Genomic DNA, 18,124 nt, shown 5'->3' with positions numbered 1-18,124 from the left:
GAGTTTATAAGCTTTCAGTGAGTCATTAAGTCAATATACAAACAGCAAGTGCAATGAGGGAAGAAGCTACTGAGCACTTACAGGTGCCAGGTATTGTACTAGGTGCTGGAAATCCAGCAGTGAACCAGACACAGATCCCTGCCTTCTTGGTGTTTATATTCTAGAGGAGGAGGTATGCAATAAACATATTAAATAAGTTCATTTTATGGTAACCTAGAAAGTGATAAATGCTAGGGAGAAAACTAAAGAGAGTCAGGATTATGGAGTGGGAGATAGGAGACTTCAATTTTCAGTAATATGGTCAGAGTAGGTGACACCTGAGCAGAGGCTTCAAGAGAACACAGTACAGAGCTACTTTCAAGTGAACGGTGAGGGAGGTGACATTAAGCTGAGATTAGAAGGATACCAGGCAAGGAGAGAGGATAAACAGAGGGAATAAGCATGTGGGAAGATCTTGGCAGGAAAGAGCCAGAGACTTGGGAGGGATGTATGGAAGGCCATTCATTAAGCATAGCTTAGTGAGTGTGGGTGCAGTGCTATGAGGTGAGATTAGAGACATAGGTAGGGCTATGGAAGGTTTTAGAGGCCTTTTACAGAGTTTGCCTTATTCCAAATGCAATGGGAAAACATTGGGTAGTTTTGGGCAAGGGATTAACCTTATTTAATATTATATGTATGTATTTATGTAATCTTGTCCAAATGGAGTAAGAATGACAATGTGGAAGCCAGTTAAGAATACAAGAGGTAGGGACGCCTGGGTGGCTCAGTTGGTTAAGCAGCTGCCTTCGGCTCAGGTCATGATCCCAGCGTCCTGGGATCGAGTCCCACATCGGGCTCCTTTCTCGTCAGGGAGCCTGCTTCTCCCTCTGCCTCTGCCTGCCATTCTGTCTGTCTGTGCTCGCTCTCTCTCTCTCTCACACTGAAAAAAAAAAAAAAAAAAAAAAAAAAAAAAAAAAAAAAAAAGAATACAAGAGGTAGGGGGCACCTGGGTGGCTCAGTGGGTTAAAGCCTCTGCCTTCGGCTCAGGTCATGATCCCGGGGTCCTGGGATTGAGCCCCACATCGGGCTCTCTGCTCCGTGTGGGGAGCCTGCTTCCCCCTCTCTCTGCCTGCCTCTCTGTCTACTTGTGATCTCTGTCAAATAAATATATAAAATCTTAAAAAAAAAAAAAGAATACAAGAGGTAGGATTTGCTTTTATAACATATTTGAGAGATGGTTATTTTTTAAAATCAAAATTTTTTTGTAACTGTGGGAACTTACATAAGCATAAAAATTCACAGGATCTAAAATATAGTTTGATCATACTGGCAATGTTATTAAACTCAGAATTTGACAGATTTTTTTTTTAAAGGTATGCTTTTGTTATAACCACATGAGATTTAGATATTGCTTATATAGTTAAGATTTTCTATTTTAGAGAATTCTAACTATCCAGTGGCAGCTGTAATAAGTCAGCAATCCAAAGGGTATTAACATTTTCTTAAATGATGCACATTATATAGTGTATGTTATATTTTCTTTGTTTAATCGTTATGTAAGTCATTCCCAGTGAGCAGTCTTAACTTGAACTTAAAGTTCACTTAAAAAAAAATTCGCTTATTATATAAGCTTGATTGATTTAACAAAGCTGGTATTTTTCTTTTATGAGTAATAAACATAGTCATCATTATCTCATCTTTAAGGTTTGAAAATATTAAGTCTTTCATCTGCATAATTTAAGAATTCTAACAAGGCTTGCTGACTCCTTGGGATTCATTATATTTATTCTAATACTGTGACATTTCATGAAACAGCAAATTAAAGCGAAAAGGTTAAAAAAAAAAAAAAGAAAAACCTAAACTAAAAAACCTTTTCCTTTTAAAATTTCTATGGCTATATTTCCCATAACTTTTTTGGGCATGGTTATTTACTACTTGGTTATGTGTATATTTTCATTTCCCAAAATATTACTAATCAGTCAAAGAAGGCAAGAATATCCTGTCCCCCTACCCCTCCCTTGTAACTCAACATCATTTAATTATTTGAATGCATTAATCAACATGTTTCTGTTGAGGTTGTTCTGATAATATCCCAACATATACATCATAAGTACTAGAGGCATCTTCAGTCCCTAAGTTTTCATTCCTGCCTGTATTAGTCAATTTGGGCTATTAGTTTCTAATTAGTAATTATAAATTAGTCAGTTTGGGCTGCCATAACAAAACACCAAAGTCTGGATGATTTAAACAACAGATATTTATTTTCTCATAGTTCTGGAGACTAGAAGCCCCAGATCAAGGTCTTGCAGTGTCAGTTTCTGGTGAAAGCACTCTTCCTGGCTTGCAGAAGAGCACTGGGTCTTCACATAGTTCTTCCTCTGACCAAGTACAAAGAGAGAAAGAGAACAAATTATCTGGAGTTTTTCTGAAATGGGCGTTAATGCCATCAGAGTAGGGCCCCACCCTTATGACCTCATTTAACCTTAATTATTTCCTGAGAGTACCCTTTTCCGAATATAGCCACACTCAAATTCAACATAAGAATTTCGAGAGGACACACTCATTCAGTACATAATACTGTCCACATATAGAAATTTATGAGATAGGCTTAGACAACTGTTGAGGGAAATTTGGATTTTTCCTAGAGGCATTTATAATTTCTGAGAGGGGGGAAGAAGTAAATATTAACTAAATGAATGAACAAAATGATCAGTGATCTGCTACCCTTTGAAATTAACTAGAAACTATTTTGAGAATATTGTATGTTTTATTTTTGTTTACTTGGTGGAAAGAAATAGAACCCTAAAGGACTGACTTGATAGTGAAGTCCCTGGACTCTAAAGAAAAAAATAAAATAAAAACAAGGAATTTTTTTCATAGTCATTTATGTATTCATTCATTCTTTCAACAAATAATTATTGAGTACATATATATACTAGATATTCACTACTCTTGAGGTTGGGCAATGAATAACATAGTCAAAATCCTTGCCCTCAGATAGTTTACATTCCAAAAGACAGGCAGGCACAGTAATATACTAGTTAAGATCATGGATGAACTGAGCCTCAATTTCATCAACTATATACCTGGGATATTGAGACTACCTATCTCAAGGTTGTTGTGGAAATGAAATGAAAACAAAATTGCATGTGGCAAAAGACCCAGAATAGCCAATGCAATATTGGAGGAGAACAAATTTGGAAGACTGACTTCAAGAGTTCCTCTAAAGATACAGTAATCAAGACAGAGTGGTATCAGTGAAAGAATGAACGCATACATCATTTGGATAGAGCAGAGAGCCCAGAAATAGACCCACATAAATGTAATCAACTGATTTTGACAGAGGAGCAAAGACAATACAGTGGAGCAAAGATGATCTTAACAAATGGTGTAGGACAACTGGATATCCACATGCAAGAAATGAATCTCAGCACAGACCTTACACCCTTCACAAAAATTAACTCAAAATGGATCACAAACCTAAATGTAAAATTCTATGGAATTCCTAAAAGATAACATAGGAGAAATCTAGATGTCTTTGGGTTTGATAATGATTTTTTTTGATATAACATCGAAGCCACAGTCCATGAAAAAAGAGTTGATAAGCAGGACTTCATTAAAATAAAAAATTTCTGCTTTGTGAAAGACACCATCAAGAAAATGAAAAGACAAGCCACAGACTGGAAGAAAATATTTGCCAAAGACATATCTGATAAAGGACCATTATCCAAAATATACAAAGAAATCTTTTAAAACTCAACAATAAGAAAACAAACAACTTGATTTTAAAAATGGATCAGAGAACTTAACATAAACCTCATCAAAGAAGATAATACAAGTGGCAAATAAACATATGAAAAGATGGTCCCCGAAAATATATCATTAGGAAAATGAAAATTAAAACAATGAGATACCATTATACACCTATTAGAATGGCCAAAATCCAGAGCACCAACATCACCAAATGAAGGGAGGATGTGGAACAACAGGGACTCCCTATTCATTGCTGGTGGGATACAAAATGCTACAGCTAATTGAGGAAGACAGTTTGGTGGTTTCTTAAAAAACCAGGCATACTCTTTTTTTTTTTTTTTTTAAGAGTTTTATTTGTTTTTTAAAGATTTTATTTATTTATCTGTCAGAGAGAGAGAGTGAGAGCGAGCGCACAAGCCGGGGGTGCGGCAGGCAGAGGGAGAAGCAAGCTCCCTGATGAGTAGGGAGCCTGATGTGGGACTCCATCCCAAGATCCTGGGATCATGGCCTGAACTGAAAGCAGACGCTTAATTGACTGAGCCACCCAGGCATCCCAACTAAGCATACTCTTACCATACAATCCAGCAATCATGCATTTTGGTATTTATCTGAAGGAGTTGAAAACTTACGTCCATACAAAAATCTGCACATGGATGTTGATAGTGGCTTTACTCCAGTTGCCACAACTTGAAACAAACAAGATACCCTTCAGTAAGTGAATGAATAAATAAAATGTGATATATCTAGGCAAGGAAATATTACTCAGCATTATAAAGAAAGGAGCTATCAAGCCATGAAAAAACATGGAGGAATGTTAAATTCATATTACTAAGTGAAAGGAGCCAGTTTGAAAAGGCTATATGCTGTATGATTCTAACTATATGGCATTTTGAAAAAGGCAAAATTGTGGGGATAATAAAAAGCTCAGTGGTTGCCTGGGGTTAAGGGAGAGAGTGGGATGCATAGGCAGAACACAGAAGATTTTTAGAGCAGTGAAACTACTCTCTGTGATAACATAATGATGGATTCCCATCATTATACATTTTTCCAGACCCACTTGGTATATAACACTAAGAGTAAACCCTAAATTAAACTAGATACTGGTTGATAATGATGTGTCAATGTAGGTTCATGAGTTGTAACAAATAAACCGCTCTGGTGGCGGATGATTGTTGATAAGGGCGGGGTGGGGGGGGCTGTGCATTTGGGTGGGGCATGCAGCATGTGGGGAATCTCCATACCCTTTGCTCAATTTTTCTGTGAACCTAAAATTACTCTAAAAAGTAAGATCTGTTTTATAAATTGCATGTAAAGAGCTTTGATCAGGGCTGCCTGGGTGGCTTAGTTAATATCTGCCTTTGGCTCAGGTCATGGTCCCTGGGTCCTGGGATTGAGCAGGGCTCCCTGTTCACGGGGGAATGGCTGGGGGAGTCTGCTTTTCCCTCTCCCTCCGCCCCTCCCCTTGCTTGTGCTCTCCTGTTCACACTCTCTCTCAAATGAATAAATAAAATCTTAAAAAGATAGTTTTGGTCAGTGTTTGGCATAAAGGAAGCAATAATTTTCACTATATTTAGTAATAATTAGCCATTGACAGTAAGGCACATTGGAAAGACAGCACAAAGTAAGTTTTTAGGGATTGTTTGCTAATTAACTGAGGTTTCTTGCTGACTTTGAAGATATAATTTTATTTTATGATTCTTACAGCGCCACCTCTTTGTTTAATATCTGGACCAAATATGCCCCCCGGCTGCCAGCTGCTTATTACAATGAAAAGCTTCTGAAGGTTGGAGATAGCCTTTGTGAAATGAAAGTAAGTTCCTCTGGAGTAAAAAGGGCCTAAATGAAACTTACTTGGCTAATTATTATTATTTGGTTTGATACCATTCCTATTTTACATGATTTGATTTTTTTCCTTAGAAAAATATGAACGAATGTTATAAATTTTAATGAGGCACAGTAATCAAAAGAGTGTTTATTTTTTAATTTTGTAGTTGAGATTCTCCAGAGGTGAGAGATTCCTGAACAGAGAGACAACTGGCTGGGGTCGGGCAGGCACACAGCCCCTAGTTAACATAGGGTGTGGTAGGTGCCCAACAGGAAATGCTGAGTCATCATGTTCCTACCTCATACAAAGGAGACCAGACACCACTTCCTGTTGTTTTTCACATGGCTGACCTTGCCCAGTGACAACTTTCATGGGTTCCTGGCCTTGCTGCTTTGTTGTCTGGTTCCCAGCACCCTGTTTTAATTACTTTCAACTTCTTAATGTTTTGCTATATGTAATAGAGCAGACATTCCTTACATGTCCTGTTTCTTATTTAGTATTGTATTCTGAACTGAGCTTGTGCCCAATTTCCAGTTCATAACAGTGCCCAGGTCTTGGATTGCTGTGGACTTGTAGATTTGCTTTAGTAAGACTACACCATAGCTGGGTTTTCAGTTAACGATAATGTAAGTTTTTCCCTTAAACTCTGGCATAGGCCCAAATTATTCCGAGTTAAATATGAATGTTTGACACATCTAGAATCCTTGGACCAAGAGTTTTTTTTTTATCCAAAGCGTTTTTAGGCCATTTTCAATGTTTTCTTGATTTACAGTTTTTCAGCTTCGTTTTCCTCCTTCATTTCTATTTTCTGGACTTGAATTTATTTTTCTTTTCTTTTTTTTTTTTTAGTGGGGAGAGGTTTGAGAGGCAAGTTTACCAAATGGAGGAGGAACTGTGGAGGAAATTTCAAATGTAGATGATCTATTGTCTGCTGCCAAAATTAGGGCATCAGTTTAGCTTCATGTAATTGGACCGTAGTTCTTAGAAATTTAAAAATAAAGAAAAAATACAGGTAAAAAAAAGTTTCTCTACAGGAAAACTATTGAAAACAAACAAAAAAACTCTTGGACAAGATCCACCTTGTGAGTTATATTCATGTGAAGTGGAATAACTGTTTTGACAAGTATTAGAAGAGTGTCCTCTCCGTTTTTATACTTCTCAGTATAGGAGGCGGGTGATACACAGCACAGTTGGGTGGTGTTTGTGGAGTATTCAGGTGGGTGGAGCGGATATTGGTGGAGGGAGGAGGGAAGAACATGTTAGAAGTTGATAAAGCAAGTTGATGCTGGGTAGTGGCTAAAGATTCAGAATATTTCAGATAGAAAGGCCCAGATAGGATATTTTAAAATTTACTTAAAGGAACAAAGAAAACTTTTTTTTTTTTTAATTTATTTATTTGACAGACAGAGATCACAAGCAGGCAGAGAGGCAGGCAGAGAGAGAGGAGGAAGCAGGCTCCTTGCCGAGCAGAGAGCCTGATGCGGGGCTCGATCCCAGGACCCTGAGATCATGACCTGAGCCGAAGGCAGCGGCTTAACCCACTGAGCCACCCAGGCGCCCCAAAGAAAACATTTTTAATCTACTTTTCATTGGTGAGAAAGTGGGTTGATAGAGGTATTTAGAATCCTGAAAATGAACTGGAGTTGTTTCTTGGTTCTAGAATCTCTAGTTTTATTTAATTCCAGTGAAGTTCGCTTTGTTGGAATGGTCTTGTTTTGAACCTAGATTTAAATTCATTGTATGAACCAAGTTAGAAAGGAAAAGTTTCAGCCTCCCATTAGTGAAAAGTAACAAAATTCAATAGAAACATAAGTTTGACTGTAGATGCCTCCCAAGGGCCTGGGTAACCCTATAGGCAGTAGACATGGAGAGTAGTTGCTTTCCCTGGAGACAGTTGTAGGGGAGGAAGCTGACGAAGGGGTGCAGTTGACTCATATCCGCAGCCCTGCTCACCTCCCCTGCCCTGAAGCTCCAGGTCAGCTGTGCCCTGTGCGCTGCAGAGATGAGGCCTGATTTTGAAATGGAAACATAAGCACCAATTAGGACTAATAGGAATCCTAACTAACAATAGCTCAGGCTTTTATTATTTGTCCTGATGCAGCTTCAGAGACTGATGTCAGATAAAAGAGAGAGAGCCTTTCCTATCCTCTCCCTTCCTGCCTTCGTTCTTTCTCTCTCTCCTTCTTTCCTCTTTTTCTTTTCTCCTTCCCTTCGTCCTTTCCTCTCCCCTCTCTCCCCCTTTCTTTCTTTTTTGGAACTGAGGAGGTATCGGAGAAGCAAGGCTGGTTATGCAACTCATCTGCCTTTCTTGAGTAGGTGGATTACTATGACATGGTGATGATGAATTTTTTGGATTTTGAGTATATATAGGTATTACCACACACACCCTGGTGAATATTCTCATTATTATGTCATCATTATCCACACCCTGGTGGATATTCTCGTTGTGATGGTCTCGTCTCACAATAGGCTTGTTGGGAGGAGGATTAATGCAATAATGCACATGAAGCACCCAGTGCAGTGGCTTCACATAATATGTGTTTAGAGATGCTAGTGATAATGGTAGTTACGATGTAATGGTGTTAGTAAAAGAGTGTTACAGTAATAATCAACATTGATACTATTAAGAATAATTTGAATATTATCAAATTTTAATAACGATAAGCAAAGTCATACTTTGAAACTTTCATCAAGTCCTCTTTTTATTTCAGGAATACAAACTGGCGCTTTTACAGTGCTATGGAAGGTATCTTCAGCAGTTCACTATCAACTTTGATGAGAATAAAGCAGATGTGAATCAGTTCAAAACTGCTTTTTTCCCAAAAGGCTTTGGAGACAAGACTGCTGCACATACAGTAAGAAGAAAACAGTAGCTGTTTTAGCTACAATTTATGATTAGCCGTGCAACGTATTCTTCAGTTGACAGCTTCTAAATGTCTTTCATTTGCTTAGCATGGCACTTGCTTGTGTGCTCTAAGTTGCTTAATGTGATGGCTAAGAAAATGCACTTAATAAACTTTGGAAAGATGTTTTGGAGATTGTGTCATAATAAGCACTCATTCCTCCAGCAGACATCTATTATTGTTATGATAACTAATATTTGTAGAGTGCTTTTAGTTTATGAAATGCTTTGGAAAATATATTTGATCCTCAATAACTTTATGAGTTAGAAACTGTTGTTACCCTTATTTTACAAAAGAGAGAAAGAAAGCTGATGGCACAGTTAGTTAACTAGTGGCTCAGAGAATCAAGCATAGATCTTTTAATACAAAAAAATGGGATGCATTATTTCTAATACACCATTATTATTATTATGTTAATTGCTACTATTCATTCACTGGTCGAGGGGTTGTGAGCAGTTGTCAGGAGCTATCTTCTTCAGTAAGCATTATATGAATGGTCTTCTTATAGCTTCATTACAATCCTAGAAGGTGGATATGGTCATGCCTCTTTTACAGATGAGGAAACAGAGGCTAAGAAACCTAGCCCCTTAACGCAATGGGCAATGTTGGTGTTTGAACCCTAATCAGTCTGATTCCAAAGCGATGTTATTCCAAACTTGGTGACTATTCAAGCCTTCGGAAACAGCATATGGTGTACTAGCAGAAGATCCCAAGGCGTGTTTGGGGCACATTGAGTGGTTCAGTTTGGCTGTACCCTAAGTACGTGAATCAGAATACTGGGCAATATAAATAGGCATCCCATTGGGAAGAGTGCTGAATGAAAAGCTTAGGAGTTTAGACTTTTAAGTACCCTCCTATGCCACCCTGGTCCACGGCCCCATCTTTTTTTCTCGTACTGTTACATGTTTCTGCTTCCACCCAGCCTCTCTGGCTTAGTACTGGTGCACTGTGAGCTCCTTCTGGAAAGCTTGTCTCCGAGATATCTGTGTGGCTCATCCATCCCTTCCTTCAGGTCTCTTGCACTTCATGCTTTATTTTTCTTTATATTGCTTATTATTACCATATACATTTTTATTTGTTTATGTTTTTATTGCCTGTTTCCCCTTCTAGAATATGAGCTTTGTGAAGACAGGCACTGCTCTAGTCTCTAACCTCTAGTGCCTAGAACAGTGAATCAGTTCCAAACTGCCTTTTTTCCAAAAGTCTTTGGAGACAAAACTGCTGCACATACAGTAGGATGAAAGCAGTAGCTATTTTAGCTACAATTTATTGTTAGCTGTGCAATGTATTCCTTAGTTGACAGCTTCTAAATGTCTTTCATTTGCTTAGGATGGCATTTGCTTGTGTGCTCTAAGTTGCTTAATAAATGTTTTCAGTGATGGATAAGAAAATGCACTTAATAAACTTTGGAAAGATGTTTTGGAGATTGTGTCACAATGATCATGTAATAGATATAATAGTATATAATAGATGCTCAATAAAGCTTTACTAAATGAATGAATAAATACTACACTGAATAGTTTAGAAGGACAAAGACTAGAGGCAGATGGTAAAGTAATGAAGCCAACATAAAAGTATGCCAGCAGCATCCTTGTGAAGGGCATGAAAATCTATGAAGAATTTGGTTTTTTAGAGGTTCTGGCACACTGTGTTTCTCAATAAATATCTATAAAATAAGTGAGTAAGAGAACGAATGGATTGAAAATGTAATCGAGTAGGAGCTGGACAATGAAGAATTTAGAGGTCTTGAGAGGTTTTGTTAGAGAAATAGATTTTAGAGTTAGATGCATAAAAATTATAGATGAAGTGGTAATAATGTAGAATTTACTTGTCAAATATTTTTGTGCAGAGATACTCCTGTTTTTTTAATGATCCTCTTTGTGGTAATGTGGGGAGGCATTGTGGCAGAGTTGGTAAGAATTTGGTCTCTAGAGCCAGCCTGCCTGGGTTCAAAAAGCTGCTGTGCCCCTTCCTAATGATGGGACCCCAGAGAAGCTATGTAATTTCTTTGTGTCTCAGTTTCCTCATCTGTAAAACAGAAATAACAATAAGACTTACCTCAGAGGATTGTTTTAGATTGTTGAGATAATAAAAGACTTAGAATTGGGGTGCCTGGGTGGCTCAGTGGGTTAAAACCTCTGCCTTTGGCTCAGGTCATGATCTCAGGGTTCTGGGATAGAGCCCTGCATCGGGCTCTCTGCTCAGCGGGGAGCCTGCTTCCCCCTCTCTCTCTGCCTGCCTCTCTGCCTACTTGTGATCTCTCTCTCAAATAAATAAATAAAGTCTTTAAAAAAAAGTCTTAGAATAGGGCCTGACACTAAAAAAAATATTAGGTATCACTATCGGCTTCTAAGAGAGAGCATTTTGAGGATAACTGTTCCAAAATGCACATGCAGTCAATAAATCTCTTTTTTCTGTGATACCAGTTATAGGATGGCTAGAAATCGTCTACATGTATCCCAGTGGGAAATCACATGTGTTAGAGGAAGGCCCATTTGTGCTAGTGCATGTGCACTGCCTCAGCTTTAGCAGTAGTGATGATTCTCTAACTAGAATCTCTCTTGTGAGATTTATGTCAGAAACATGTCACACTCCACATATCCTAAAGTGAATTCATTCCCTTTCCTCCATAATTGGCACCAGCCACTCACCCAAACAGAAATCACTGTAGACCGCTTTCTCGCTTTTGCCTCCCACATCTAAATCCCATGGACTCTGGGGCGCCTGGGTGGCTCAGTCAGTTAAATGTCTGCCTTCGGCTCAGGTCATGATCCCAGGATCCTGGGATCAGAGTCCTGCTTTGGGCTCCCTGCTCAGTGGGGAGTCTGCTTCTCCCTCTGCCCCTTCTCCCCCTCATGCTGTCTTTCTCACTCACTTTCTCTCTCTCAAATAAATCAATAAAATCTTAAAAAAATTCTAAATCCCATTAAGTCAGATAAAACTTAAATCTCTCCTTTTGCGGGGCACCTGGGTGACAGTCAATTGGAGATCCAGCTCTTGGTTTCAGCTGGTGTTATGGTCTCTAGTCCTGGGATTGAGCCCCAGGTCAGGCTCTGCACTTAGTGTGGGGTCTGCTTAGGATTCTTTCTCTCCCTCTCCCTCTGCCCCTTCCCCTCCCTTCTTGCCAGCATGTGTGCACATGCTCATGCTCTCTCTCTCAAATAAATAAATCTTAATAAAAAATTTTTTTCTTCCTATTCATCCCTGATTCCAGCACCTATTTCAGGACCCTGGTATCTCTGGACTACGTCAAAGGCCTTTGAGTTTCCTAGTCCCCCTGCCTGTAGCTTTGTGCTCCATACTCTGCTTTTCATCTTCCCCAATTTTGTCAGACTTGACTTCTGAACTTCTAAACTGTAAATCAGATCATTTTATTCCATTGCTCCTTGACTTTCTCCTTTGGCTAAAGTTCATATTCCTTGGAATGATGTGAAATGTTCTCTATGTTCTGACCATGCACCACGTTAAGAGCCTAATCTCTCTCTTTTTTAAAGATTTTATTTTAAAATAATCTCTACATGAACATGGGGCTCAAACTCAATGACCCTGATAACAAGAGTGGCAAGCTCCACCCACTGAGCCAGCTGGGAGTCCCAAAGCTGATTTTTTATAGTAATCTCTACACCCAACATGGGGCTGAAACTCATGATTCCAAGATCAATAGTTGAATGCTCTTCCAACTGAGCCAGCCAGGCATCCCTCATCTCTTTATTTTAAGCCTTTTTACCCAAACTTACAAAAGACTTTCAATTCAGTGACCACAGCAACGACTTTAAGGATTCCTAACATTGCGTGTGCCTGGAATGCTTTTCCCTCTGCCAAGAACAGGGACAACATCTTCGTCCTTGAGTCCCTATTGCTTAGCAGAATGTGGCAAATAGAGGTGTGCAGCAGACATTTGCTGAATGAATTGTGTAAATGGTAATAACTGCATCCAGATTAATAGATTAAAATACTAATGAGGAGGGTTTACAAAATGTAATTCAATTCTATATTGTTGGAAATAAAGTTTGTACCTTTTTCGGCTTTTGAAATTTTTGTGACTAAGGACAAGTAAGCTTTACTAAATGGATGCTTTGAAGAAACCTCTTTTACTACATTTCCTTCCATAGGTCTTAGTCCTTGAGGGCTGTTTAACAAAAATCCATAGACTGGATGGTCTAAATAACATCAGGTTCTCTGTTCTGGAGGCTGGGGACCCAGGGTTAAGGTGCTAGAGGATTTGGTGTCAGGTGAGGGCCCACTTCCTGGCTTATAGATGGCTGTCTTGTGTCTGTGTCCTCACAGGGCAGAAGACAGTAGGGAGCTCTTTGGGAGTCTCTTTAAAAGGTACTAATCCCATTCATGAAAGCTCCATCTTCATGACAATCTCTTCCTAAAGACCCCACATCCAAATACTAGGGATTAGGTTTTAATATGTAAATTTGGTGGGGTCCCAAACATTCACTCTACAGCACTATATAGTCTATTTAAGCAGAATCATTTCTATTTTCTTGTCTTTTTTTTCACATTTTAAGAAATGCTTTTCTAAGTTGCATAAACCTTACTTGTATTCTTATTTGTATTTTCCTTCTGTTTCAGTTTCATGCTTTAAGTAGCAAAAATATTTGCAAATATGAGCTGGTCTGTGACAGTGATGTGAATCTGCAGAACAAAGACTCTGTGACCCAGTGTCTGCAGATTCTGTCCTCCTTAAGGCTCATCATGCAGGTCGCTTTGCCACAGGAGCACCTTTGCTGGATTATCTTCAATGGTAGGTGCCAATGTCTTCTATTTTTCATCACAACTTTCAGAAAGTTATTTAGATGCCAAGTTTGATAATAATTTGATTGATTATCTTGGCTAAGTGGGTGATGGATATTAAGGAGTGCACTTGTGTTGAGCACTGGGTGTTATGTTAAGTGGTGAATCATGAAATTCTTTCCCTGAAACCAGTATTACACTGTATGTTAACTAACCAGAATTTATTTATTTATTTATTTATTTATTTATTAAAATATTTTATTTATTCATTCAACAGAGAGAGAGATCACAAGTAGGCAGAGAGGCAGGCAGAGAGAGAGAGAGGAGGGGAAGCAGGCTTCCTGCTGAGCAGAGAGACTGATGCGGGGGCTCGATCCCAGGACCCTGGGATCATGACCTGAGCCGAAGGCAGAGGCTTAACCCACTGAGCCACCCAGGCGCCCCAACTAACCAGAATTTAAATAAAAATTTAAAAACCACAAAAAACCAAATTACATATCCAAATTCTAAAAAAAAATTCTTCTAATATAAATACGTAATTTCTTTAAAAAAGCCCCATTCATTTCATAATAGGATGATTATGGGTATTTTTTTTTGTCCTTTTTATATTTTTATTGTATTTTAGTTTGTCCCCATAAGCAGGGACTTACAAAGCACGTCTTTGGGTTTCCTGCTCAAGGGAGGGTCAGAGGCTGTGGAGATAGTCAATTTCAGGTATGAAGAAGTAGGGCCCATGGTTAATATGTAAATATAAGTGGAAAAGGATCAAAGGACCACGGCAGGTTAGACTGGTTCTAAGCATCATCCATTTATTGGTCCTTTCCCCAAATACTTTGTCCAGTAACTATTGCTTTCTTCTCACCAACCTTCTCCTCCTACTTGCTTTTGAGTGAGGAACTCTGAGAATGTATGTGTACATATGTGTGTGTAGTGTATTTATTTATATATCTACATTGTATAGATATGCAAATATACATATATACAGTATAGTTGTCTTGTGGAATAAATCTTAGCTATCAAAATATAGCAGCTGTTTTTCTCTTTAAGGAGTTACAATTTAAATTCTTTTTATTTTTTACTTATTTATTTTTTAAAAAAGATTTTGTTTATTTATTTGACAGAGAGAGAGAGATCACAAGTAGGCAGACAGGCAGGTGGGAGGCGGGGAAGTAGGCTCCCTGCTGACCAGAGAGTCCGATGTGGTGCTCCATCCCAGGACCCTGGGATCATGGCCTGAGCCTTAGGCAGAGGCTTAGCCCACTGAGCCATCCAGGTGCCCCTTAAATTCTTTTTAAAGTTACAGTCAGTCACCTACTTTATTGATCTCTGAATAATTTCTTAAAAGGAAAATGACAGTGTGTAAGACCAGGACCAAATACCTTGAAAGAAAACATATTGGATTTTCCCTCATCCATGACAACTGAAAGTACATTTCCTAGCCTTTTCCCTCTTCCTCCTCCTCAAATAATTTTTTTTGACACTTTGATTGAAATTAGACCTTAACATTTGCTGCCCAAGATGAGCCTGATTTTGGAAGAAATTTTCAGTCCAGTGACTATTAAGCTTTTTTGTTTGATCATCTTCAAGAAGATCTGTGATTCCCTGAGGAGCCACTGCTGTCCTTCCCCCTAAGTTTCTCACGTATCTTGGCAGGGACTGACCAGGACCAGAGGTTCTGAGCTCAAGAAGGAGTGGGTGGGCTGAGGGTTGGGTCCTGCAGTTGGGCCTTGTTTGAGAGGTGGAATAACATCCTGTCTGCAGTCTTTTTAAGATCACATCCAAAAATCCCAATATTCTAAAAACAGAACAAAACAATAGTTTCTGTGTCTTCTACAGAACTTTATTTGATGTGTGCTTTTATATACATATGGTATCATTCTTTGGATTTTTATTGTTTCCTAAATGTTTTTTTTACTCAATACCATGGTTTTAGAATGGAACCAGGTTCTTATATATAAATCTAGTTCATTAATTCTGTCTGTTGAATTGTATTCCAGATGTCCATACACCCCTCTAGATGGGCACCTGGTTTGCCCTACTTCTAATTGCACAGATGATTCTGCAACAAATATCCTTACGTGTGTCCTTTTATAATCCTGTGTTAAAGTTTTCTGGGATTTATGTCCAGCAGTAGGATTGCTGGGTTGTGGAAGATGCATATACTTAATTTTTTCTAATTACTGTCCTTGTTTAATGGACTCATCTCAAAGTTATTAAGTGCAAGATATTGTTCTAAGTGCTGGGGACATAGGAGTGGACAATAGACAAAAACTGTTCTCATGCTTACATAATGCCTCAGGGAGATGATAAATCAAAATTAAATGGTGTGTCAGAGAGTGATGAGTGTAACGGAGAAAAAGTGAAGAAGGATATAGAGAGAGCAGAGTTTGGGCTGGGGCTGGGCTGCTATTTTAGACAGAATGATCAGGGAAGACCTCACTGAGATGACACTTGAGTAAACACCTGACTGAGACATTTGGATATTTGGGGGAAGGGCATTCCGACTAGGGGATTTACAAGTGCAAAGACCTTTTAGTTTTTAAAGTTTGGAGTTTGAGTAATGAAAAATAAATTGACCTACAATTTATCAGAATGCATTTTACCTTTTCTGTTAGACATTAAGACGATTCTCTTTACTTTTAATTGACTGTTACACATCACACTCTTGGTTTGTTTCTTTCTTTCTTTTTTTTTTTTTTATAAAGATTTTATTTGTTCATTTGACAGAGAGAGAGAGGCAGGCAGGTGGGGGGGGGGGGAAGCAGGCTCCCCGCTGAGCAGGGAGCCCAATGCGGGGCTCGATCCCAGCACCCTGGGATCATCACCTGAGCCAAAGGCAGAGGCTTAGCTCACTGAGCCACCCAGGCACTTCCACACTCTTGGTTTCTTAAAGATAGTTAACCAATTTTAGTTCTTTCACAAACTCTAACTGGGTGTATGACAGTTGCATAAAACCTTACTTCACAACCAACCTGAACCCAACTCATTCAACACTCACATAGCCGGATTATTTTGGTGGTGGTCATCTTTGATGAAAAGAAGCCACATGACAAAGCAATAAACTCATATTAGGGATTTGGTTAAAAATAAAACAAAACAAAGTTCCGGAATAGCCCAAGATTATAAAGATTTAAACTGTTTTCCATTTTATGTCATTTACTCTCTCTGTCAATCTTCTGCAATGGGAATTTTTGGGCCAGGCCAAGATCCTGAACCATCAAAGAAGGATTCAGTTATAGTCAGCACATTAATATGGTCTGGAAAGGTTAAAATCTTATTTTAAAAATACAGAGGGCCCTAGTCATTCTTGAGGGCAGTGTCCTGAGGTCTTCTGAAATTCCCTAGTTCCTCTTACTGACATGTTTACACAGGCTTCTGGCTTACACCTGAATCACATGTTTTGCAGGGAGGCATGAGTTTGCTGTGGGTGCCCTTACTTGGTGACTTTTAAAATAAAAAAACACAGTTAGACATTTTTGTTTTTAAAGATTAAGAGCAGACGTAAACAAAGCCAAGTTGAGTTAAGAATGCTGGGCTTGAGCTGTTAGTGGCCAAGTGGTTCTTCCCCAGTGAACCTTTTGTGAAAGAACTACTGCCATGTCCCTAGAGCAGTCACACTAAGAAGGCTGAGTCCTTGAATGTTAAGGACCCATTGCATTCTCTATAAAGTTTATGGTGTTGCAAGTGTTTAAAAGTTTATTCAGTATTTTTTTGTCACTGACTTATGTAATTAATGTTTATTATGCTATGCTTACAAGTGTATTTTAATCAACTGATGTGTGTTTTGGAGCAGATGCTGTTTTCTCAGAAGCTTATAAAGTTTAAGTGTGAACATGGATTCGTAATTGTTGAATTTGGATGGTTATGAATTTTAGATCAGATATTTTATAGAAAATATTTAGACTACTTGTCATTATAATTACATGCCTTTTAAGGCACGTTACTATCTTTGGGGTATGTTTGTAGCATGATAATGTCCTTTGTATACAGAGAGATGTCTGGTGATGTTTTTCCCCACCCCTGCCCCAGCTCTGCCAGTTTTCTACCCTTCTGTTTTCATTTAAATAATGGCCTGACTGTAAAAAACAAAAAACAAAAAACAAAAAGCCATACTTGAATGCTCTGAAATAGGAGTTGGAAATGCTGTTTTTCACTAGAGTGCTTATAAGACATACCTTAATGAAGGGGTAAATATTATGAGACTGCAAATAAATAAAATACAATCTATTATATGTTTTGATTTTTAAGTTATCATGAGTTTCCTTGTTTCTTTGTTTGGTAATGTACCATTTTGATTAAATATGTATTCTAATCTTATTTGGAGATCAATCTTTAGTTTTTCAGTTATAAACCATAGGCACCAGTAGCATTTTATCAAACCACAGGGTATATAAATTATGCTACTTAAATATTCTTTTGTTTAATATATTTCAAAACTTATGGTGGCCTTCAAATGAGGAGAAAAGATTCCTATGTCTCCTTACTTAAAATGTGGTCAAATTAGTTCTTTATGATTTGGCTGCAAGTTACAAAAAAACTGTGATGGTTATAACTCTAACCATTATCAGACTGTCTCATAAGATCACTTGTTTAAGGAACTATAGACTTAAACCACAGAAGTCAGGATATAAAATTTCCATTATTTAACTGTAAAATATGTTAACAGTCTTTTTCTTCATCTAGGTACCATTTACATTTATACCATTTGCAGAAAACTGATGATCATAGGTCAGTCTTCCAAGGTATGAAATTTACTGACAAAATATCTTGCTCTGTATTTCTTGTTTTTCTCAAGACTTTTGTTAGCATTGAGTGCTGAACAAAGAAAATTAGTGAATTACATAAAAAAATTTAATAAATATTTATTATATAGTTTTACTATTCTTTTACTTTAACATGATCATCTCTAAAAATAAAAAGA

At 38.1% G+C, this 18,124-nt stretch overlaps 1 protein-coding gene across 1 annotated transcript in view; it reads left to right on the top strand.

Moving 5' to 3' along the window:
• LOC111142202 (cilia and flagella associated protein 54) overlaps positions 1-18,124 on the top strand; it is a 313,573-nt gene that overhangs the window by 3,427 nt on the left and 292,022 nt on the right. Inside the window, exons 2-5 of the mRNA XM_022495227.1 lie at positions 5,437-5,542; positions 8,269-8,412; positions 13,042-13,213; positions 17,887-17,945. Coding sequence (XP_022350935.1) covers positions 5,437-5,542; positions 8,269-8,412; positions 13,042-13,213; positions 17,887-17,945 — 481 coding nt within the window. The remainder of the gene's footprint in view (positions 1-5,436; positions 5,543-8,268; positions 8,413-13,041; positions 13,214-17,886; positions 17,946-18,124) is intronic.

This window comes from Enhydra lutris, unplaced genomic scaffold (genome assembly GCF_002288905.1).
Source record: "Enhydra lutris kenyoni isolate GAN:26980312 unplaced genomic scaffold, ASM228890v2 scaffoldscaffold7, whole genome shotgun sequence".
In the NCBI taxonomy this organism is placed as follows: Eukaryota; Metazoa; Chordata; class Mammalia; order Carnivora; family Mustelidae; genus Enhydra; species Enhydra lutris.
The sequence above is the reverse complement of the archived record's forward strand: the minus strand, read 5'-3'. Positions and strand labels throughout refer to the sequence as shown.